The sequence below is a fragment of the Oncorhynchus kisutch genome, linkage group LG30, assembly GCF_002021735.2.
Source record: "Oncorhynchus kisutch isolate 150728-3 linkage group LG30, Okis_V2, whole genome shotgun sequence".
NCBI lineage: Eukaryota > Metazoa > Chordata > Actinopteri > Salmoniformes > Salmonidae > Oncorhynchus > Oncorhynchus kisutch.
Genome location: NC_034203.2, coordinates 8,016,102 through 8,040,433, shown reverse-complemented (window position 1 = coordinate 8,040,433; position 24,332 = coordinate 8,016,102). Strand labels below are relative to the sequence as shown.

Below are 24,332 nucleotides of genomic sequence, written 5' to 3'. Positions count from 1 at the left end.
TGTGGCTGTTTGGGATTGCACGCCCACGATAAGTAAACATGGATGAGTAGGCTAGTGCGAGAACTTTTGATTAATCTGTTGCTTTCCTAAAAACACTTTCAAGAAAACATTGAGCAACATTCACAACAGAATATAATTTAATAACAATATAATTGAATAGTGATATAATTTAACTTTCGATATGTACATATTGAATACCATATTGCCAAGACTGGCTATACTGCCATTCTTCCTTTACTTGTGAAATCCCTATGATGTTCACAGTTGATTCACAGCTGATCAATGTTGTGTGTGAAAAGTGTTAATCAGACAGATCTGATAGGAGGACCAGGATCCAGATGTTTTTCTACATGATGAATTGTGTGTGCAGTAACTCCCAATAACCACCATTTGTCACACCCTTATCTGTTTCACCTGTCTTTGTGATTGTCCTCACCCCCCCCCCCCCTCCAGGTGTCGCCCATCTTCCCCATTATCCCCTGTGTATTTATGCCTGTGTTCTCTGTTTGTCTGTTGCCAGTTTGACTTGTTTGTCAAGTGAACCAGCATTTTTGTCTCAGCTCCTGCTTTTCTCAGTCTCTCTTTTTCTCTCCTGGTTTTGTCCTGACTCTGAGCCTGCCTGCCTGACCCTGAGCCTGCCTGCCGACCCGTACCTTTGCCCCACCTCTGGTTTATTGACCTCGGCCTACCCTGAGCCTGCCTATCATCCGGTACCGTTGCCCCACCTCTGGTTTACTGACCCCTTCCTGCCTTGTCCTGTCTATTGCCTGCCCCTGTTGGATTATTAAACCATTGTTATTTCGACGTTGTCTGCACCTGGGTCTTACCTTCATACCTGATACTATTATCACTAACTCATTTTAACTCCCAGTAACCACCAACTATCACAAACTAAAACTAACTCCAAGTAAACCAACACTAACTATCATAACTCAAACATACTACCAAAAACTCAAACGTACTACCACTAAGTCAAACAACAGATGTGGGATCTTAATAACCTGTTAAGGCTAGGGCAGAATACTGGTGGTGAAATGCGTGCCCATAGTAAACAGAAAAAAAATCTGTAAAAAATTGCTAATATATGCATATAATAAATATTATTGAATAGAAAACACTCTAAAGCTTCTAAAACCGTTTAAATTATGTCTGTAAGTAAAGCAGAACTCTCAGGGCACTCATTCTCCCAAACTCTCTCTTGTCATCCAAAAAGTTGGCCCAACTTTGACGTCATCGCCCCCACCCTTCCCAAGCACCTACAGTCCTGGGAACAGTTCCTATGCCTTCAGCGCGGTGTCCGCTTTCAATGGGGCTTCTCATTGTGTGAATCGCGCGCTCACGAGAGTAATGACGGGCCGAAACCTTTCGGTCGCGCGAGAAAACAGGTTACTCTCACGCGCATTCTGTCTTTCTTCCAAGATTGATTAAACGATGTGTGTGTTTCTCTTTGTCCTGAGAATTGCGGTGAAGCTATATAGCATGCTAACGCTGTGTTCTGAACCAAGTTTGACAAGTTTAGTCGACATATAATATGTAATTTCGACGTTTTGGTGCGAACTAACTTTACTTTTTGGCTGCATTTCAAACGAAATATGTCGTGTTTGATAACCGAAAGACACAGACTTCAAAACTAAAGCTGTTTTTGGTAAGTATAAACCCTTCCAGGTCTTCTGATGGAAGAACAGCAAAGGTAAGGGAACATTTATGTGTTAAATTTGGGTTTCTGTGGAGGAGCCAAAATGCAAATTCCTGAGCGCCGACTCACATTATAGCCTAGTGAACGAAATCTGTAAAGTTAAAAATAAATGTAACACAGCTGTTTTATTAAGAAGAAATGTATCTTTCTAAGTATATGTAGAACATGTATATTTAGTCAACGTTTATGATGTGTATTTCTGTTATCTGGCAGAGTTACCATAATTTCTCCAGGCATTGTTGTAGCATTTTTTAGCCATGACCTTCTATGTAAACCGTGATTTATGGATATAATTAGCATATTATTGAAAAAAACATAAATGTACTGTATAACATGTCCTATTCCTGTCATCTGATGAAGATTTTCAAAAGGTTAGTGAATTATTTTACTTTTAATCCTGCTTTTGTGATTGCATCTATTGTTCTACAAAATGGCTATGTAAATTAGCCTATCTTTGGTGGTGGTTTGACATAAATATGTGCTATGTTTTCGCCGTAAAACATTTTAGAAATCGATGAACAAGTTTTCGCCGTAAAACATTTTAGAAATAGATGAACAAGGTGTTTATCTTTCATTTGAGCTATTGGACTTGTTAATGTGTGGAGGTTAAATATTTCTACGAATATTTTTTGCGTTCTGTGTGCTACTGTGTCAGTTGAGCAGTGGGGGGAGGTGCCCTAGCGGGACGTGTGGTGTTAATTTGGTCACCATTTTGCTGAAGAACTTTCCTACAATGCAGGAAATTATAAACTTGTAGTGTTGAAGTTTGTAATTTCCACTTTGAAATTTCAGAGTTGACTGTACAAAACCTTAAGAACACCTGTTCCTTCCATGACAGAATCCACCTGAATCCAGGTGAAAGCTATGATCCTTTATTGATGTTTACTTGTTAAATCCACTTCATGTTAAAGAATGATTTTTAAGCCTTGAGATAATTGAGTCATGGATAATAATATGTGTGTGCCATTCAGAGGGTGAAGGGGCAAGACAAAAGATTTAATGCCGAATGCACCGGTTTTGTCAAGAACTACAACGCTGCTGGGTTTTTCACGCCCAACAGTTTTCGATGTGCATCAAGAATGGTCCACCACCCAAAGGACATCCAGCCTACTTGACACAACTGTGGGAATTATTGGAGTCAACATGGGCCAGCATCCCTGTGGAACACTTTGTAGATTCCATGCCCTGACAAATAGAGTCTGTTCTGAGTAATTGACCATTAATTAACATAAACACATTTAGCATCTCCTGGCTTTGACACTGCCACTGATGCAGACCTTTGAAGTGCCTACACTTTAAAAAGTAATAAATCCATGTAATATAGCCTACACTTTCACAATAAATCCATTATTTATTTTAGACAGGTCTGAAGAAACATGTTTTGAAGAAAATGTCTATTTCAGAAGAACAGAATTGCATAGTCTGAGTTATTTTAGGTCCTGATCTGACTATGCCATATGGTTGTGGGCTACACTCATTTAGCAGGCTAGATTTGCTTTGAATTCTGTGGCATTATTTTATCGTATTTTAGAGTATGAAGAATACAATTGAACAAAGCTGAATAAAATAGAAAGGATATTTTCTCCAAACCATTTGAGGGAGTGCGCACATGCGGCTATTCTGTTTTGAGCGATTAACAAAGAAACAGGTACTCCTATGTGCTTCATTTTGAGTTATTTGTGTAACTTTAGTTGTGATACAAACATTGGGTTATATAGTTTGATTTTGTATAAATTCTAAGGCTGCATGATGCACCTCTAATGATGATTTGAAAAAAAGTTGAATGGGAGGCATGAGATCTGCTTTTTTTGTGCAGGCTGTACACACTTCATCAGTCTCTTATTCACAATTTGACAAAAACTTGATAATGCCTCGAATTAACCCTGCGCGCATCCTCTTTGTGTTGCCGTAATGCCCACAAAAAAATCCAGGCCTTTTTGCAGCCAGTGGCAGTTGTGCCCTTGGGCTGAATAGAATCATTGAAATTCCCCTCTAACTGCGTGCTGTGTGCTGTGAAGCACCTCACACTCACGTGGCTCTCCGTCACGTGATTGCGTCTTTCTCACAGGCTACAAGTGAAGACAAACACATATTTGGAAGAACTGTCCACGTTTACTTTTTCGTCAGCCAACAAGATGAGTAGGCCTAACGAACAGCAAAATCACTAGCATATGTCAATCTACCCTCCCCCATGATTCAAAAGTCAACCTATTATTTTCTGTGCGAGAAATAAATATTCCAAACAAAATCTGGGACAGTTGTGGGATTCGATAGATCCCAAATTAATACAACTACTAGCATCAAAAACCTTTTTTACGCAATGAGGCTGACACAAAATATCAAAACGTTTAGCTTAAAATGTTGCTAAACTGTTAGGCTTTTTCTTCACATTATAAGCGCAACAATGTGCACACGGCAGTAGGCTATAAGCGCGAATGTTCCATTAGCGGGAAAACACCATTATCAAAAGGGACCGCAAATGCGATTATGCATGTAATGATTTTATTATAGTTGCATTTTTATGGTGAAAATGATATTCTCCAAACTTAAAACTCACACACTGTGTATGTATGACAGTTAGACTCTACACCCATTGTAAAGCGGATTAATGTGCTTCATTTGAACAGGTTATTTGGCCACTTTAGTTCTGATACAAACCTTATCAAAACATATAGGCCTATGGGCTAGGCTACATGAGGTGTGGGACTAAGATTTGAAAAATTAGCTCAATAAAGGTATGCATTGTTTCTTGCCTTACACAAGGCATCATTCACAAGTAATAATATATCATTCACAAGTGATAGGCTAATATTGTCACCCATCAGACTATTCTTGATTTAATCGTGCCTTTACATATACTAAATAATATGTGTGAAATTTGTTAAGGATTTAGAATGGACCATTATTATGCACCTGTCTCGATACAGGTGCAGGGGGGAAAATACATGTAATCTATGCACTTGGAGGACACTTTCCCCGTGGTTCATGTTCATGCCAGCCAGGTAGGCTATATTCCTGTTGTAAAGACAAGCAATGGGCTTAATATTAGGAAAGTTGAGATATAAATATATTAGGCCTAGCCTATAGAAAGCTGATGGGATCCTCCTCTTTTTAAAAGGATCGGCATTCAGTCAACGGGACAGTTGTAAATCATGCAGCGCGTTATATCAAGATCGCAGATTTTAGAGTAACAACAAATGTCAGTCCATAGAAGTGTCTTATATCGGTTGAAAGGTTAAATTCTTGTTAATATAACTGCACTGTCCTATTTACAGTAGCTATTACTGTGAAAAATTCCATGCTATTGTTTGAGGAGAGTTCCTAACAACAAAACACTTTTCAACGCAATAGGTTTGATAAATTCACCTCTGAAGGTGAAATCTTGCTCTGATGTATCATCCAAAAGGTCCCAGAGATAACATGAAGTGTTTTTTTATTAGATAAAATCCTTTTTCATATCCTGAAAAGGTCTATATTTCACGCACAATCGATTTTGTATTCCGCTCGTTCAATTTGCAAACCACGGAATCGGTGAAAATCTCACCCTAAACGTTGCTTGAACCAGTCAAATCACGTTCGTATCTACTCCTCCGAGATCCCAGAAGGTAACAAGACTTCACTATTTCATTAGGGGTGTTGTATATCCTATAGGACACCATATTTGTTCAGAGAGCGAAGCCTTCATGGCACGCCGATGACGCGGGCGGCCATCTCTTGAACGACTGTATCTTTGTCAACTGCGCATTAATCAGGGTCAAACAAAGCTAGCTAGATAGCGAATTAGCTGGGCTTTACGGGAGTATCCGGAAACCATATATATGTCGTAAAATGTAGCTTCTAACGACAGCATGCCTTTTCAGTTTGGACAAAAAATCATAAGGATATTCAGAGTTATGAAGTTATGAAAACTGGTTGTTTTGTAAATGTTGAACTTATAATATGGCTACTAATACTTGGAAAGCTAAATCAAAGTCAAAGTATACAGATTTGACGATATTCTTGCAGAAAAAATGGAATATGAATGCAAATGTCTGCTTCACGGTTTGCCCAAATGTACCTGGGGACTTCACACTAAAAGTCTTGTTGTCCACTAATTTTTCAAGTTATCCATCTGAAACTTTGCACATACGCTGCTGCCATGTTTTGGACACTATCGGAATTACAACCAGAGTGATGGGCTACAACTATGACCTTTCTCTTGCATTTCAAAGATGGTGGTTGAAAAAGACCGGTTGGTTTTCTCTTTGTATTTTTTTCTACCAAATCTATTCTGTTATATTATCCTACAATTCACATTTCCACAAACTTCAAAATGTTTCCTTTCAAATGGTACCAAGAATATGCACATCCTTGCTTCAGGGCCTGAGCTACAGGCAGTTCTATTTGGGTATGTCATTTAGGCGAAAATTGAAAAAAAGGGGTCTATCCCTAAGATTAATAGAAGCCATCACTCTGTTTTCTCATGATATTGCTTAGCCTATAGAAGTGTTGTGCAACATGAGCTCATGGGCTCTCATTAACTTGATTTTCGATCACATTTGCATTGATTTCAGAGTGACAATAGAGTGCTGAGTTCCAGGCATTTAGCAAGTTTGGTAGCCTACGAATTACCATCAGCAGCATCAGAGCTTGGAGAAGCTTAATTACCGTGACTAAACGGTCAAGAAAAATTTGACTGCCTTCATGCCTCTTGACCGCTGGTGTGGCGGTAATACAGTCACCGTAACAGCCCTAGGTGCAATTCAATATTAGGAAGGTGTTCTTAATGTTTTGTACACTCAGTGTATTTAATATATATATATATAACATTTTTTTTTTGTGGTTGGGGGGTCACCTAGAGGTCAGGGGCCCTAAGCGACCGCTTATGTCAATTATGACTGGAGCCGTCCATGCTGCCCTCTCATGGTAAACTCCATTACTGAGGTGAGGCAGTTCCAGGTCAGTGTCTCAATCCATGCTAAATTGGTATGAGCTGGACACAAAAGAACCACTGTTGAATAACTGGTGAGATCCACTCACTGCTGTCAGTAAACAAAGAGTGGACATTACTTTTTTCATACAGTTGAAAAAAAGATCAATAACACTTCAATAAATAGTAGAAAAGGATCATCCAAGTTCAGTCAGACATGATTTGACTTCTATGTCCTGCAATGTTTCTGTTTTGGCCTACATTCTGCATGATACTTTTAGAAGCCTTATAAAACCCCATCACACCCACAGTAATGAACAGGTTTCCACAGGATGAATGTAAACTCGGATCCTTCTTCAGTAGCACTTGGCTGCTCAACAGAAGCCTGCTCTAAACTAGCTCCCTTACAGCTCTCCAGGCCATAATTGAAACCTTATGTGCATCAGGTGGAATTCTGGGGCTTTTTGGCGTCACACCAAAGAATCCCAGAGTGTGTTATTTTTATTTCATTTTTTTCCCCATTTCTCTTTCCTCTAGTGAGAGAGCTTGCTTTTACATCAGCCCTTTTCCTCCTTCTTTCCCAGAAAGTCTATCCCGGGAAGAAAGTATATTACAGTGTAATAGACTTTGGAATTTTATCCAGTCGATTATGGAATAATATTCCCCTGGACTACTAAGGATTTTGAGAAGGCAGTGAAAAGTAAGTGTGGTCATTATTCTCCTCGATTACTCGTACTTTTATAGAACGTCATTTGGCATTGCATTTTGACACTGCTAGTAGCCACGTTTCGGTGACAGCTATGGGTACATTTGTCATCAATGGAATTGAAAGCTGAGAAAAGTTGAGCTGGTACCTCCCAACCTTGATTGACATGTAAATATAAATAAGTTGTTTAACAAAAATAAGTTATTTTCCTTTAGATAATAGTTCACTATTTTATCGTTATTTTATTTGCTTGAGGAAAAAGTGGGATTCCATTCTCTTCTAATGATTGACTTTATTTTAATGTTTATGCTCATTTTGATACTTTATTTGAATACACTAGTCACCTGACCTGCCAGTGTCAGTATTGACATGTAAGTGACACATGGACATTAACATTATTAGTATATTAACCATGGTGGATATGACCTAAACGCCGAGGTTCTTTTTCTAATCACACATTATTATAACTAGGGCCCAGAGTTTTCTGACCTGACCAGAGGAAAACTCCTGACCCTACACATACACACACCCAACTGAGGCAGAGAGCAGTCCGAGTTTAGCATGATGAAATAGGCCTAACGCAGGACAGGACCACACAAAAGCACAAAGGCAGCACTTTACAGCAAGGATCCGTGGGCATCAGATTAGTGTCCATGTGAATTCACCAACTCACCAGGGCTACACAGAACCACACAGTCAGTACTTTTCCCCCCCCACTCACATTTTTTGGGGGTAAACTCACCACATAAATTACTAAAAGTACATGTAGAGCATATTTGTGCAGTAGACATATTTCACCGAGACATTTACAGGCTTTTTAAAAGATAAATAAGCATTGGGGACTTATACTGCATGTACTGTGGATGGAGGGGTAGTCAATTACCTGAGTAGACCGTACAAGGGGGTCTCTGTGTATGTCTGCCGCTGGTTGGAACCAATGGCTTAGATAGGTGCATAATCTTAGAACGTGTTTAGGGGGTCTTCTTTGTATACTGTCTGCGTTGTTTGGTTGAGGTCCATTCCATTTCAACTCCATAAAGAGTGAATTGAAAATCCTAATGGCGAATGGATGCCTGTTTTCATTCCTTGAATTGAATTTCAATTCACATCCTGAGTTGACTGGATTGATATGGAATTGAGCCTACCCTGATGCATTGGATCAATCAATCTAGCGATTGATCGATAAATCGTCAATCTTCATCATTATACCGAAGGGACATTTTAGTTCTTGGCAGGGGACATTAAACTGGTCAATATATGAATCATAAATTAAAGAGTTTATTTCCAAAATGCTATATCCACCAATTTTTCATCAGAAGTGATTGCTTGTGGGTTAAACACACCTTCATGTGTGTTTAAAAAAATGACTGGTCTCAGATTTTTAATTCACAGATGTGTACGATATATATATATTTTTTAATTCTATATCCATTATTTAGCTGGATTGGAATGTTCGCATCCTGTATATTTGAATGTTATATGTGGTTGTCTCACGTTAAGATGAATGCACTTACTGTAATTTGCTCTGGGTAAGAGCATCTGCTAAATTACAAAAATGTCAAATGTAAATGTTGTACATACAGATCTCAAATTACTGTATTAAATGATATTGATATATATATATATATATATATATATATATATATATATATATATATTGATGTCACAAATGTATCATTTGTACAGTTCTTTATGTAGTTATTTGTTACATTTGACTGTGTAAAACATAGCAGTATTACCTATTGCTCTTAGAATGAGGCGGATATATAGCATTTAGCAAAAACCATGATCATTTGTCTCTGAAATGAAACCATCAAGTGATATATTTTAAACAGGTACATCTCCGTCATTGAACCACCTCCATGCCTTTATTAGATGGTGAAAAAAAAACACCAATCTCTTTCATCATTTCTTTCAACAATAAAAGCTCATTTACCAACATTTCTATTTATATAGAGAAAAAAGTTGAGATTAGAGAGAAGGCTAGCATTGACCAACGGATGGTACAAGTACAACCCCTACGTACGTATCATTACATACATATTGTGGTTGCTGTTGTTGTTGTTATACTGAACTTGTGAAACATTCTGTCAGGTGTTCAGCTCCTGCCTCTGAGATGAAGGCTCTACAGATAAGACATTGTCTCCTGCTATTCCTCCTCACTGCTGTAAGGACCCAAGTCAACCCAGGTACTGTACATGGAAGTCAACTCATAGCCTTTTCAAACTATCAGAGCGGCACTGTGCTGGCTTAAATGCCCTCTCCAGCATGGTCCCAGCAACTACAGTGGATGTGTAACCGAGGCCAAGACAGTGCAGCTTGATTTGTTTAACTCGGTATATCTGAAAAGGATGTGAAGTGTTTGTTTACTCATTTTAAGATGTTACATGTTCATGTCACGTCTCTGCATTTTCGAAGGCCTTTCTTTATACAGTACATACGTCTAACTGAAGGGGATATTACCGCATTGTAGTCAAGTCAAGGTGTTGACATGATGGAGATACTAGCACACCGTAATAGCTAGGTGGGCTGGTTAGGTCACCGTCAAGGTGTGCGTGTGTAAGTGTGCGCGTGTGGGGTTTAGCCATTGGTCGATTGGTCAGACAGCAAATATGTGAGAACAGGCAAACCATTCACAGGCTGGGGGCATTCAGGAAATGTCTGAAAAGCTGTAGGGGCAGGAGAAAAGAGGCTGATGGAGAAAAAGGCTGCTGGAGGTATGGAGTGAGCTGCTGGTGTGTGTGTGTGTGTGTGTGTGTGTGTGTGTGTGTGTGTGTGTGTGTGTGTGTGTGTGTGTGTGTGTGGTGTGTGTGTGTGTGTGTGTGTGTGTGTGTGTGTGTGTGTGTGTGTGTGTGTGTGTGTGTGTGTGTGTGTGTGTGTGTGTGTGTGTGTGTGTGTGTGTGTGTCTGTATGCGTATGTCTGTGTCAGTGCTAAGGAGCAGGGTGACAGGAGAGGCACTCATTCATAACCTACCTCTCCTGGACTTTTCCACTTGAAATAGTTTCACTGTATGAAGCATATTTTGTCCACAAGCTCTCAAAGTCTATTTCTATGTTTCAGTGTTACTTTGAGTTGTAAGCAGATCCAGAATGAAGGGTAATAGGCAGGTACAGTAAGAGTAGGACAGAGTTAACAGTTATGCACAATAAGTTAACTACATCTACCTACAACATTGACTCTGTACCGGTACCTCCTGTATATAGCCTCACTATTGTTATTTTTAATGCTACTCTTTAATTATTTGTTACTTTTATTTTTTGGCATTTAATTTTTTTACTTAACACTTAATTTTCATAAAATGGCATTGTTGGTTAAGGGTTTGTAAATAAGCATTTCACTGTAAGGTCTACTACACCTGTTGTATTCATGCGCATGTGACAAATAAAATTTGATTTGATTTGATCACTGACACAGTAGACGAAGAAGCCATTTGTTCTCACACACACACACACGCACACACAGACACACGCACCTCAATCGCTGTTTTAACAGCTCATGGTTTTTCTCTTTCTTGCTATAATAAATGTTGTTTAAAACCACCGTAATAATATCTTGAGCAATTAGAGTTTTACATTTTTGGAGGGGTTTTGTTTCCAATGGTTACAGCACTAAGTCTAAAACTGTCTGTGACTTTGGCTCTGGTACAAAAGATAGAAAAAGAGATGCAAAATAAAGAGGAGGAAAACTGAAGGGGCCCCTCCCTACTCTTTTTGCTTGGACTGGCACCTACATAGTGATGCCTCTGTTTCAGTGGGGCCTCCCAGGCCTAAAGGAAGAAGCTGGGGGAGGGTTGTGCCCTGTCCACTTCAGTTCTGACTCAAGCCAGATCCTACCAAATGCATGTGCAGTGTGGCACACTCATGGACTTCGGGAATACGTTCCCGTGCATAGATACACACACACACACACAAACACACACAAACGCACACACCAAACATCTCAGTGACTTGTTGATGACATGAGTTGAATCTGTTTCATTTGCCATTGTTATAGCTTTTAACTAGGTCCTGGAGTTTTTCCCTGATCAGGCCACATGGTCAGGAAAAAAACACCTGACCCGAAAAACATGCATCTATAACACTGTATCTGCTTTTAGGTGTGTGTCGGTATCCTCTGGGTATGACTGGAGGACAGATTCTTGATGAGGATATCTCTGCTTCTAGTCAGTGGTCAGAGTCTACAGCAGCAAGATATGGCAGGTATGCCATCCACATTGTCACCATATTGTAGACGCCTACACACTCTAAACTCTTTTCCGTCAGGTAATCAGAGTACTGACTGTACTGTCTGAGTGAAGGCAAGATTGCCTGCCTTATTGCCCTTCACCAATCCAACCTTGTCAGATCAGTGATTCCTTAAAATAAGGGAGGAAGGCATTTTAATTATTCAATTGACTAAATATTATACTCCCTTCTAATATGCTATTCCCTTCTACTCCTACTGCTTCCTCCCTTCCTTCCCCCCTCTCCTCCTCAGATTGGACTTTGACGATGGAGATGGTGACGGGGCATGGTGCCCTAACATCATGGCAGAGACGGACGCAGGCGGCCCAAAGGATTTCCTCCAGGTGGACCTGCGTTCGCTGCACTTCATCACGCTCGTGGGCACCCAGGGTCGCCACGCCGACGGCATGGGCAATGAATTTGCCCAGCGCTACCGCATCAAGTACAGCCGTGACGGCAGCCGCTGGGTGGCCTGGCACGACAGGAAAGGCAGGCAGGTGAGCAGATGCAAAGTAGTGTCCATACTACCAGAATCCATTCTGACATCTGCTTTCAATGTTTTTCCAATGTTGATTCAATGTCCTGGGTTCAAAGAGTATGAGTTTTCTTTCAAATACTTTTAGTGTTTGATTGAGCCAGCCTGGAGTGCCAGTTGGGGCCCAACTGTTGGGCTGGGATTTCACTTTTGGGACTACTCCATTGGTTGCACAATCTTGCTTTGATTGGCTTTGTGATTGGTGTGACTTTTCTATAACTTCCATTCTTGTCTGGCTGTGATTGTTGGCATTTGATGTTTAGTGACTGTAGTTTTTGGATGAGGATGATGATGCTCTTTCCTGTTCCTGTCTGCAGGTGATCGAGGGGAACATGAATGCCTATGACGTGGTGCTGAAGGACCTGGAGCCACCCATCATTGCCCGCTTCGTACGCTTCATGCCAATCACAGACCACTCCATGATCGTGTGCATGAGGGTAGAGCTCTATGGCTGTGAATGGCTAGGTCAGACACACTACAGTACATCCTATATCTAATCTCATCCTATCCTATCCTATATCTAATCCCATCCTATCCTACAGCCTAGATTTAATCCCATCCTATCCTATATCTAATCCCATTCTATCCTACATCCTATATCTAATCCCATCCTACATCCTTTCCGTATATGAAACTGAAAGAAAAGAGAATAGCCTAGATGCTCCCAGAGTTGGAATGTAAAGCAAAATTTAGACCAGGCGGATGTAAAACGGCCACTGTCATTGATTGTGACCTTTCCTTTGACCTGTCCCTGGCTGTGTGTTATTGCAGATGGCCTGGTGTCCTACAGTGCTCCGGCCGGCCAGGAGATGACCTACAGAGGCCTGGACGTCCACCTCAATGACTCGGTCTACGATGGATCCATGGGTCTACAGTCAGTTGGGTTTGTTTTAGTATATTTGTACTTCAACAGTACAAAACTGTTAAGGAGCGTTAAATGGTCCACATCCTAAGTGACTCTGACCCAAAGGTACTATTTAACAAAGTTGTGAGCTGTTCTTGGCCCATGTGAGGATTCTGTGGACAACTCTTGTCACACTACTGAGCTAAGCGGAGCCAAGCTGTCCTGCCCTGGCCTGGTTTTGTATCCACCATAGTTTTTGGAACCGTGCAGAAAAGAACAATGTGAACGGAAAATATCCAAGCCAGCACTATACGGTTCGGGTCAGTATGATAGTGTGAAATGATGACATGCAAGACACAAATGGATTCAATACAGGCATGATAGCAACAAAGACCTCCTTTTTTCCTTTCTTCCCTCAGTATGAGTTAGGGATTAAGTGCCATGCACAAGGGCACAACTGTAGTGGATGGGAGTAACGGTCCTTTCTCCTCTCTCCCCCCAGTATGGAGGAAGGCCTGGGCCAGCTGACTGACGGGACGTGGGGTCTTGATGACTTCCTCCACAGTCACGTGTACGGCGTGTGGCCCGGATACGATTATGTGGGTTGGACCAATGAGAGCTTCCCTAAGGGCTACGTGGAGATGACCTTCGAATTTGACCGCGTCCGCAACTTCACCTCGATGAAGGTGAGAGGTCAACTTGTACAAAAGGAGGTGGAGAAAGGATGTGGTTTTACCATGTTCCCAACGGGAAAAACTGGGCAAAACGGGTTGAAATTCTGGTTTTGTTGATGTAATTTCAGACCGACCATAAACTTGTGTCATTGGTCCACTCAGTAGGTGTGCAAGAGATACCGTATTCAGGCATATGTGGAGGTCTATTTTGTCCTTCAAGAGTGGCTAAATATTTAGGCATATGTCCAACAACTTTAGCCTCCAATTGTTTCGTCATTGGCTGAATAGCACCTGGACATCAAATTTGTACTTCAAACCATGCAGTGACAGACAGTATACCACAGTACACTCTACACTCGAGTGTTATAGTTGATAGTTCTCCTCCTCTCTCCGTAGGTGCATTGCAATAACATGTTCAGCCGCGGCGTGAGAATGTTTCGGCAGGCCTCGTGTTACTTCCGTACGTCCGAGTTGGACTGGGAGTCCCAGCCAGTGTCCTTACGTCTCCCGGTGGACCAGGTCAGCCAGAGCGCCCGGTTCATCACCGTGCCCCTGGGGGACCGCATGGCCAGTGCCATCAAGTGCCGCTTTGCCTTCAACGAGGCCTGGATGATGATCAGCGAGGTGGCCTTCCAGTCAGGTGAGACTTGAGTTGCCTGGGTCGTGTTCAGTTGGGCTTGCTGTGACTAAACATTTTTGTAACAGGGAACGAAAAACATATTGTGTTTTAGTTCAGGTGGTGTCTCTCCCCGTTCCACTCTGTTTCAAAATAGATGATGACATTTCTCCTCTTTCTCCCTCTCTATCTCTCTCGCCCCCCCTCCCCCCTCTTTCAGCAGGGACAGCAGTTTATAACACATCTCCGACTCCCCGCAAACGTGGCCACCCAACAAATGTTATTCCAGGTTAGCTCCAGCTACGTTCTTACCTGTTTTGTCTTTCGCCAACCCTGTCTCCTTTTGCATTCAATAGTGCCCTCTGCTGCCTGTTCTTAAAATGCTGTTGCATTAATTATGACGAATAGAGGTTAGTTACAGTGAAATATGAGGGAAATTACAACAGCATTAATGAATGATAAATACAACACTTACTGAGGATGACATAATATTAATTATGGATAACATATAATTATTAATTTTTTTAATGAAAAGCTTACATGTGATGTGAGCACTAAACGTCTTGATGACCACCCTTTCTTGTTATAAATATTATAATGCCATAAAATGTTTCAAGCTGTCAAATCTTTGTATCCTCAACTCCTTCAGTGAGGGATCTTGGATTCTTCGCTCCAATGCGCTTTGACAGGGAGGTAAGGAATTGAGCAAACAAGGAAGGAGGAAGCAACGAAGCTCTCTGTTAAATATTTTATACCTTCTGGTACATTAGGAGATGACCCCATCCACAAAGTGGATGAAAGCAACACCCGGATCCTGATTGGCTGCCTGGTGGCCATCATCGTCATCCTTTTGGCCATCATAGTCATCATTCTGTGGCGCCAGGTCTGGCAGAAGATGCTAGAGAAGGTATGTAACAGATTTTTATTCTGTGAGGTGTTTTCAGAGCGGAAATCATTAGGGTTGATCTAATAGCTACGAGGAAACTTCTCTGTCTTGTTATAAAATAAATACTGCTGTCGGGCTAAGAAGAAGCAAATGACACTGATCAAAGTTGTTGATTCAATTTTTTTAATTTTTTTTTTACCTCAAGTGTTTCTTATTAGCTGTAATGTATCCCCAAACATCGATTTGCATGGCCTCTCAGCTAAACTTAAACACAAGATTACAACATCTGTCAATGTTTGACTTGGTGCCAACCACAGTGTTAGAAAAGCTAGAAGATGCACCTCTTATCTTTGCCATTGATTGCTTCCGTTGTCCCAAGAGCGCCCTCTACCTTTTCTCTCTGGTGCCACCAAACATTACAACACGCACAGCTTATAACAGTAACTACCCTTCCCTCCAGGCTTCGCGGCGTATGCTAGACGACGAGCTGTCGGCCCGTCTGGCCATCCAAACCCAGGCCTTCTCTTTCCACCACTCGTCCCAGTCCAGCGGGGAAGGCTCCAACTCCACCTACGAGAGGATCTTCCCCCTCTGCTCCTCTGACTACCAGGAGCCCTCCCGCCTCATCCGCAAGCTGCCCGAGTTCGCCCAGTCCACTGAGGAGCTGGGTGAGTGGATTCAAGGGAAAGTACAATCAAAAATCAAAGTTGAACAGTTGGACTAACTTTTGAGGTGTGAAAAAAATATGACAAACTTTGATATTGGAGTGTAAATGTCCTTTCAAGCCAGTGTTTCTCATATGGTGGGTATAGTGATCCCTAGTTACTTTTGGGTTGTGGCTTATTACATAAGACAGGCCTGTGGCTAGAAATATCAGTGTTCTTAACTTGGAGGGTCACAAGAACATTTCAATGGTCTTGATCAGGTCACATCTTACTGAAGTGTGAAACTTATGCTCTGTGTACTTCACAGCAGGGACTAGCTCCTCCTCCAGACCACCCCAGGCCTGTGGGTCAGACGGGGCTCCCCACTATGCCGAGGCAGACATTGTGAGCCTGCAGGAGGGGACTACGGGCAGCAACACCTACTCCATCACGGCCGTCAACATGAGTCTGCTCTCTGGGAAGGACACGGCCATGAGGGAGTTCCCCAGGGACAAGCTCACCTTTAAGGAGAAACTGGGAGAGGGACAGTTTGGAGAGGTATGGAATAAAACTGGCGATAAAGGGAGTGTGTGTGTGTGTGCAATTAAAAAAACAAAAGTCAGATGACTCTTGCTTTCTTGCTAGACAGATGAAACATCAATTGTAAAATGCCTTTGTTTCTTCCCACAGGTGCACCTGTGTGAGGCCGAGGGCATGCAGGACATTGTGGAGAAGGATCTGTCTGAAGAGGTCAATGACCGTTCAAATGAGGTAGAGGGCAGCGATGACACACCTATTCTGGTGGCTGTGAAGACACTGAGGGAGGATGCCAACAAGAATGCAAGGTGAGAGCACTGGATCTGGAACTGTTTCCATGACAACTGTACTGTACTAAGTACAAGAGCCACATGATTTACAGTATGGAAAATTACTTTTGTGATCCGCATGACTACAATGCTTGTTCTTGCCTCATCTTCCACTTTGTGTTCTTGGTGTCTTGCCATTGGCCAGTTGTAACAGAGAATGTGTTCACAATAATCTACCAAGTAAGAATAGGTAAGTTGACCAATCAATAAACGGAAAGAGCACTGCATTTCCCTATTTTGCCAGGTGTCACATCGGTTACCATCCGTTGTAACAGGAATGCCTTTTTGAAAGTGAAACTACATGGTGTGACAAGGTAAAGTGTGACAGGCAGGTGTCACAGCCGTTATCTTATGTCACACCAATGACTTCCTGAAGGAGAAACTATCTGTGCAACTCAATGTAAAGTGTGACGAGCACTCTATCTCTCTACCGCACCTGCTGTCTCGACCTCTGAATGGTCTGCTATGAAAAACCAACTGACATTTACTCCTAAGGTACTGACCTGTTGCACCCTCTACAACCACTGTGATTATTATTTGACCCTGCTAGGCATCTATGAATGTTTGAACACCTTGAAGAACAATCTGACCTTAATGGTAATGTAATCTTATAATCTCCACCAGGCACAGCCAGAAGAGGACTGGCCACCCCTCAGAGCCTGGTTCCTCTCTAGGTTTCTTCCTAGGTTCCTGCATTTCTAGGGAGTTTTTCCTAGCCACCGTGCTTCTACATCTGCATTGCTTGCTGTTTGGGGTTTTAGGCTGGGTTTCTGTACAGCACTTTGTGACATCTGCTGATGTAAAAAGAGCTTTAGAAATACATTTGATTGATTGGTTTACTAGCAGGTGTCTGTTATTGTCCAGTGTTAGTCACAAGAATGGCTTATTGAAGGAGAAACTACATGGTATATTTGTGCAACTTAATGTAAAGTGTGACTGGAATACGTCATAGCCGTTCCCACCTCGTGTTACAGGAATGACTTCCTGAAGGAGATCAGGATCATGTCTCGGCTGAGGGACCCTAACATCGTCAGCCTGCTGGCAGTGTGTGTGGAGAGCGACCCCCTCTGCATGATCACGGAGTACATGGAAAATGGAGACCTTAACCAGTTCTTGTCCAGCCATCAATTGGACGAAGTGGAGGAGATACAATCTAGTGACAAAGCCACGGTCAGGTATGTTACATCTGCATAATTGTACTAGATAATGACATCCCCGATTAGGGTTATTATGAAAGGTGATACTGTAATCATAATAATAATTCATTTTCTTACTTTTTATTTATCAAGTCAATTTTTTCATCCATATAGTTCATAACAGTATGCGGAAACCGATGCAATAGCGCAGTATTAAAAAGTTTGTCATGCCAACACTTTAAAAGGAGCAAAAATGTTACATACTCTTGCCCTCTCTTTGTCATTATATATTTTTTTTAAAGTTCAGAGTTCAATTACTTTTCAATACTCTCATATCCTCTTAGCTATAGCAACCTGATGAGCATGGCTACACAGGTAGCCTCTGGAATGAAGTACCTGTCCTCTCTCAACTTTGTCCACCGCGACCTGGCCACGCGCAACTGTCTGGTGGGCAAGAACTACACCATCAAGATCGCTGACTTCGGCATGAGCCGGAACCTGTATCGCGGTGACTACTACCGTATCCAGGGGCGGGCCGTTCTTCCGATTCGCTGGATGTCATGGGAGAGCATCCTATTGGTGAGGAGTTTTGGAGAGAGCTGATATTAGCTGGTAATGTTCTGTCGCATGTAGTTTTCAACCAAACATGTTTCCCTGTGTTTGGATATGAGTCAAATGACTGTGTGCCTTTCCCAGGGTAAGTTCACCATGGCCAGCGACGTGTGGGCTTTTGGTGTGACCCTGTGGGAGATTCTGACCCTGTGTGAAGAGCAGCCCTACTCGCAGTTTTCCGACGAGCAGGTCATCGAGAACACCGGCGAGTTCTTCAGGGACCAGGGCAAGCAGGTGACTACACACTAGTGTATTTACTACACTCTTAGAAAAAAGAGTTCCAAAAGGGTTATTCGGCTGTCCCCTAGGAGAGCCCTTTTTGGTTCCAGGTAGAACCCTCTGTGGAAAGGGTTTTACATGGAACCCAAAAGGGTTCTACCTGATTTGATTTGATTTGATTCTACCTGGAACCAAAATTGGTTTCCTATGGGGACAGCTAAGAACCCTTTTAGGTTGTAAATAGTACCTTTTGTACCGGTGTATGGCTACCACATGTTTACTATGTCAGCATGCAATCAGCACTGTTCTATGGCAGCAATATGTGTACATGCAACAAAACGGGTATAGAACCAGGTTTGTCAGTCTACCTGACTAAATATTATTTTAGGTTGCTGCTCAGCTAAATGTGCTATCGTGCATACATTTATTTTGTCCCCCTACACCAAACGTGAACACGACACACAGGCTAAAATATCAAAACAAACTGACCCAATGACAATAATTTGAGGACAGGTCGAAAAGCATTAAACATGTATGGCAATTTATCTAGTTAGCTTGCACTTGATAGCTAATTTGTCCTCTTTAGCTAGCTTGCTGTTGCTAGCGAATTTGTCCTGGGATATAAACATTGAGTTGTTATTTTACCCGAAATGCACAAGGTCCTCTACTCCGACAATTAATCCACACATAAAACAGTCAACTGAATCGTTTCTAGTCATCTCTCCTCCTTCCAGGCTTATTCATCTTTGAACTTATATGGTGATTGGCATCTACACTTTCATAGTATTACCACGACAACCGGCAAAACAGTTTGTCTTTCAATCACCCACGTGGGTGTAACCAATGAGGAGATGGCACGTGGGTACCTGCTTCTATAAACCAATAAGGAGATGGGCGAGGCAAGACTTGCAGCGCGATCTGCGTCAGAAATAGGAATGACTTCTATTTTAGCCCTTGGCTTCGCAGACGCTCTTTGTGCGCGCGAGCAGTGTGGGTGCAATAATTGAATAACATGGATTTCTAAATTTATTTTGCAATGCTCGCACACGCAACGTGTCCGGTCTGGTCAGCATGTTACAGTTTACTCATTGTTGCGGTTGAAATCTGGTCATTTTGTAAAAATGTGTTTTTCCTGTAATTTCCTAAAATGTTGTTTCTCCTCAGGTGTACCTGCCGAGGCCTGCCTGTTGCCCTGATGCGGTCTATAGCAGCCTGATGCTGGGTTGCTGGAGGAGAAATGCCAAACAGAGGCCCACCTTTCAGGAGATATACAGCCAGCTTGGGGAGAGCCAGGAATAGCAGCTCATATATAGACCATGATTATATAAAGTGCTCTGGGGTAAAAGTTCCCCTAGGTACAGATCTAGGATCAGCTTCCCCTGCAAAACTAACTGAAGATCAGCGTTTAAGGGGAATTTTATCCTACACTTCACCCTTTTTTGTAACATGGACCAACATCTATGGTCCTTCTACATTTAAGGGACGGCAAAGTATGGTCCTTCCTCCTTTGAGGACCCCATAAATTAGAACTAGCACGTGAGAACTGACTGAAAACTGCATGCAATGATCTATTCATCTCTCTCTCTCTCAGCCTTTTTCTCTCTCAATTTGAGTTGACTCCCTATATCTCTATTCGCCAGAGCCATGTATATTTATATTAACAATGTCTATTGCACACTATGAAAACACCACCTCTCTCTCTCACTCTGTTTCGCTCCATCTCTCTCTCTATCTCTATCACAATCTAGTTTTTGGCGTGTGGGACAGTTCTGTAAAAAATTATTCGTTATGTCTGTGATGATAAAATGTAGGAATGCTGTGTCAGATCGTGCACACCAGGAAATGTAATGTTGTTTATAATCTTCTACTATGAAGATAATAATAATGTGTAGAAAATCTCCTTTTGGACTCAGATATTCAAGAATGTATCTGTTTGATAGGTTTTTCTTTATTCAGTTGATGTTGTGAAATGTGTTGTATTTTGTCAGAGATAAATAGGTCCTTTGAGTTAAATTTGTGCTTTGAAATAGTGCAACTTCATGCTTAAAACCTGCATTTCTATTGTTCGTGCAAGTTTTATACTCTAATTAGACAGTAGGCCTACTTATGGTTTCAATTAATTTACTGAACATTCTTCAACGTTCAAAACAATTTAAAAAATGACAATAAAATGTTAAAATAAAAAAATATGATGTAGATTATTCCTCTTTTCCTCTGCCTTAGCAACTCAGTGAGCCTGAAAAAGAAAGACAAAAACCGAAGTAGAAAAAAAATGTGTAATTCACAACTTTTTTTTTTTTTTCTTCAACATTCTGTATTGACGGGATGTATTGCTACAATATTTGAGAAATGAAATACAGAGTACAAGTACAACCGAGTGCTTAGTAATGCTTAAAGGCTTCTTCTACTTTCCTCTGCCCTCTCTGTGCTCTCCGGAGTCCCTGGAAGTCCTGTAATCTGCTTCCTCCCACCTGTAGCAGTGGAAAGGCTAGAGGGCGTCATCACTGATAGGAATCTGTAGTTTACCAGTGGCTTCAGTCAGCAGTGTGCAATCATGTGGGGCCACAGAGCTCACTGGGGAGATGGAGGAAACCCCAGATGATGCGTTAGGGAGGTTTAACTCCTTTAGAAGAATTTGCATGGATGCTATGTCAAGGACCTGGCCAATGATCTAGTTAGCCAGACAGATTATGGAGTCATGTGAAGCACAATATAATAGTCTTGAGGCTGCTTATTGAAGTGAAGCTTGCACTGAGTGATGAATGCAGGGAGCTATCAATGTCATAGACTCATCACCCAATGACCTTATTGGTGAGAGAGAAGATGGTGCCATGTTGGACCCCAGATTCTACATGTAACACTGTCTTAGGGAGGTCCATGGCGGACAGTTTCAGTTGCATTTTGAGAAGTTGGTTCCCACATGTGAAACTCATCAAGGTAAGAAACCTTCCAGTTGGTAGGAGCGGATCTCAGGTGAGATCCGGTCTGAAAGAAACTTCATGGCAACACAAACAAAAAATTTGGATACGAGAAATGATTTGGGCATTATAAATGGGGCTATTCTCATTCATGGCATGAATTGTTTTACTATCAGATATTATCAACTCGAAAAAAAGTGTTGAAATACTCCACCGTTCAAATGTTTGGGGTCACTTAGAAATGTCCTTGTTTTTGGAAGAAAATATATATTTTTTGTCCATTAAAATAACATCAAATTGATCTACAGTGTAGACATTGTTAATCATTGTAAATTACTGTTGTAGCTGGAAACGGCAGATTTTTTATGGAATATCTACATAGGTGTACAGAGGCCCATTATCAGAAACCATCACTCCTGTGTTCTAATGGCATGTTGTGTTAGCTAATCCAAGTTTATAATTTTAAAAGTCTAATTGATCATTAGAAAACCCCTTTGCAATTATGTTAGCACAGCTGAAAACTGTTGTCCTGAATAAAGAAGCAATAAAACTGGCCTTCTTTAGACTAGTTGAGTATCTGGAGCAACAGCATTTGTGGGTTTGATTACATGCTCAAAATGGACATAAACAAAGACCTTTCTTCTGAAAGTCATCAGTCTATTCTTGTTCTGAGAAATTAAGGCTATTCCATGCGAGAAATGGCCAAGAAACTGAAGATCTCGTTCAACGCTGTGTACTACTCCCTTCACAGAACAGCGCAAACTGTCTCCAACCAGAATAGAAAGAGGAGTGGGAGGCCCCGGTGCACAACTGAGCAAGAGGACAAGTACATTAGTGTCTAGTTTGAAAAACAGGCGCCTCACAAGTCCTCAATTAGCAGCTTAATTAAATAGTACCAGCAAAACACCAGTCTCAACGTCAACCCTGAAGAGGCGACTCCGGGATGCTGGCCTTCTAGGCAGAGTTCCTCTGTCCAGTGTCTGTGTTCTTTTGCCCTTCTTAATATTTTTGTTTTATTGGCCAGTCTGAGAAATGGCTTTTTCTTTGCTACTCTGTAGCTAATGTAGCTAGCACAACATTCCATTGGAACACAGGAGTGATGGTTGCTGATAATGGGTCTCTGTATGCCTATGTAGATATTCCATAAAAAATCAGCCGTTTCCAGCTACAATAGTCATTTGCAACATTAACAATGTCTACACTGTATTTCTGATCAATTTGATGTTATTTCAGTGGACAAAAAATGTGCTTTTCTTTTCAAAAACAAGGATATTTCTAAGTGACCCCAAACTTTTGAACGGTAGTGTATATCAAGGCTATCACAGCAAATGTAAGATCCAGTGGTATAGTTTACAGCAAACACAGCCAAAAGTTTCCTGGACCAAATTGTTCCACACTTTGATATTTTACATATCCTTCTTCATAGGCCTACTCAAATGCAATTTTCTAATTAAATATATCTTATTTTTGAGATATATTTCAAATTCAAATGTTCTCCCCTGTCATGAAATCATTTTCCATATTTGAACGTTAACATTTTTGGTGTAAAAGTCGCTGTCTTCGTTGTGTTAGTAAAGAGTTATGTAGACTGCTCTTTACTGAAATGATTCCATTCCTGATTGTGAAGGTCATTGTCATATAATTCTGACCAGAGCCATACAGTACACACTGAGTGTACAAAACATTAGTAACACCTGCTCTTTACATGACATAGACTGACCAGGTGAATGCTATGATCCCTTATTGATGTCACCTGTTAAATCCACTTCAATCAGTATAGATGAAGGGAGGAGACAGGTTAAAGGAGTTTAAGCCTTGAGACACGGATTGTGTATGTGTGCCATACAGAGGGTGAATGGCCAAGACAAAAGATTGTGCCTTTGCACGTGGTATAGTAGTTGGTGCCAGGCGCACTGGTTTGAGTGTGTCAAGAACTGCAATGCTGCTGGGTTTTTCATACTCAATAGTTTCCAGTGTGTATCAAGAATGGTCCACCACCCACAGGACATCCAGCCAACTTGACACAACTGTGGGAAGCATTGGTGTCAACATGGGCCATGGCAACACTGCCATGTTGATCTGAGCCTTGCTGTTGGAAGACGACATAAGTGACAGACTTTCGGCTGTCGCAGATACACCTCCCCCGACCTCAGTCCTCAACTTTCGTCTACATTCAGTTGCATTCGCCTTCCCACTCAAACGCGCCCATAATTGCAAGTGGAACTCTGGCATTACATTTTGGCAAAGACGGTGGAACATTTTAAGACAGTTCCCTTAAGCCGTTTACCATTGAAAAAAATAGCCAGTTCCTGTTTACTTAATAAGGGAATGGCTCTCCCATAGTGATAGCAGCTGGGTCTGTCTACTACTTAGTTCACTGACTTCCCATTGAAACAGAAAAAACGACAGAGTAGGATGTCTCGCTTCCTCTTCCGTCTCTGCCGTTGCTGAGTTGTGACGTTTCACCACTCACCTTTTAACTTTTCAACCCAAAATATTACAACAAATCCGCTTTGATAATTACAAATTGATGTTAAGATAACAAAATGTATCATTGGCAGCGTTAAAATCTTATTGGTTTAAGAATTGTTCCGACTTCAAAAGCACTTGAACACAACCATGTTGGACTTACAAATTTGCACTTCCCAATTTCACACTTCCCACCAGCGCATGAAAGCCTAAATAGGCCTACATACCAAGCAAAATTGGAATACAAAAATCTAATGCGCACTTCACAAGAATTACATGCAAGAAAGGTACTTTTTGAAATAAAAAAATGCATTAGGTCAAACCAAAATGTTGCGACAAAGAAAGCATTTTGATCATAGAATAAAACACATTTTGCAT

The 24,332-nt window shown here is 41.4% G+C and overlaps 1 protein-coding gene across 1 annotated transcript; it reads left to right on the top strand.

Moving 5' to 3' along the window:
• Positions 1-7,134: 7,134 nt before the first annotated feature.
• LOC109875390 (discoidin domain-containing receptor 2) lies at positions 7,135-20,754 on the top strand. Its single transcript, XM_031810940.1, has 17 exons — positions 7,135-7,305; positions 9,406-9,500; positions 11,409-11,511; positions 11,789-12,032; positions 12,388-12,535; positions 12,842-12,953; positions 13,417-13,600; positions 13,985-14,228; positions 14,425-14,493; positions 14,975-15,111; positions 15,551-15,758; positions 16,063-16,292; positions 16,425-16,579; positions 17,575-17,775; positions 18,081-18,315; positions 18,433-18,582; positions 19,732-20,754. Exons 2-17 carry the CDS (start codon positions 9,428-9,430, stop codon positions 19,864-19,866), a joined length of 2,628 nt encoding a protein of 875 aa, XP_031666800.1. The 5' UTR covers positions 7,135-7,305; positions 9,406-9,427; the 3' UTR covers positions 19,867-20,754.
• Positions 20,755-24,332: the final 3,578 nt, after the last annotated feature.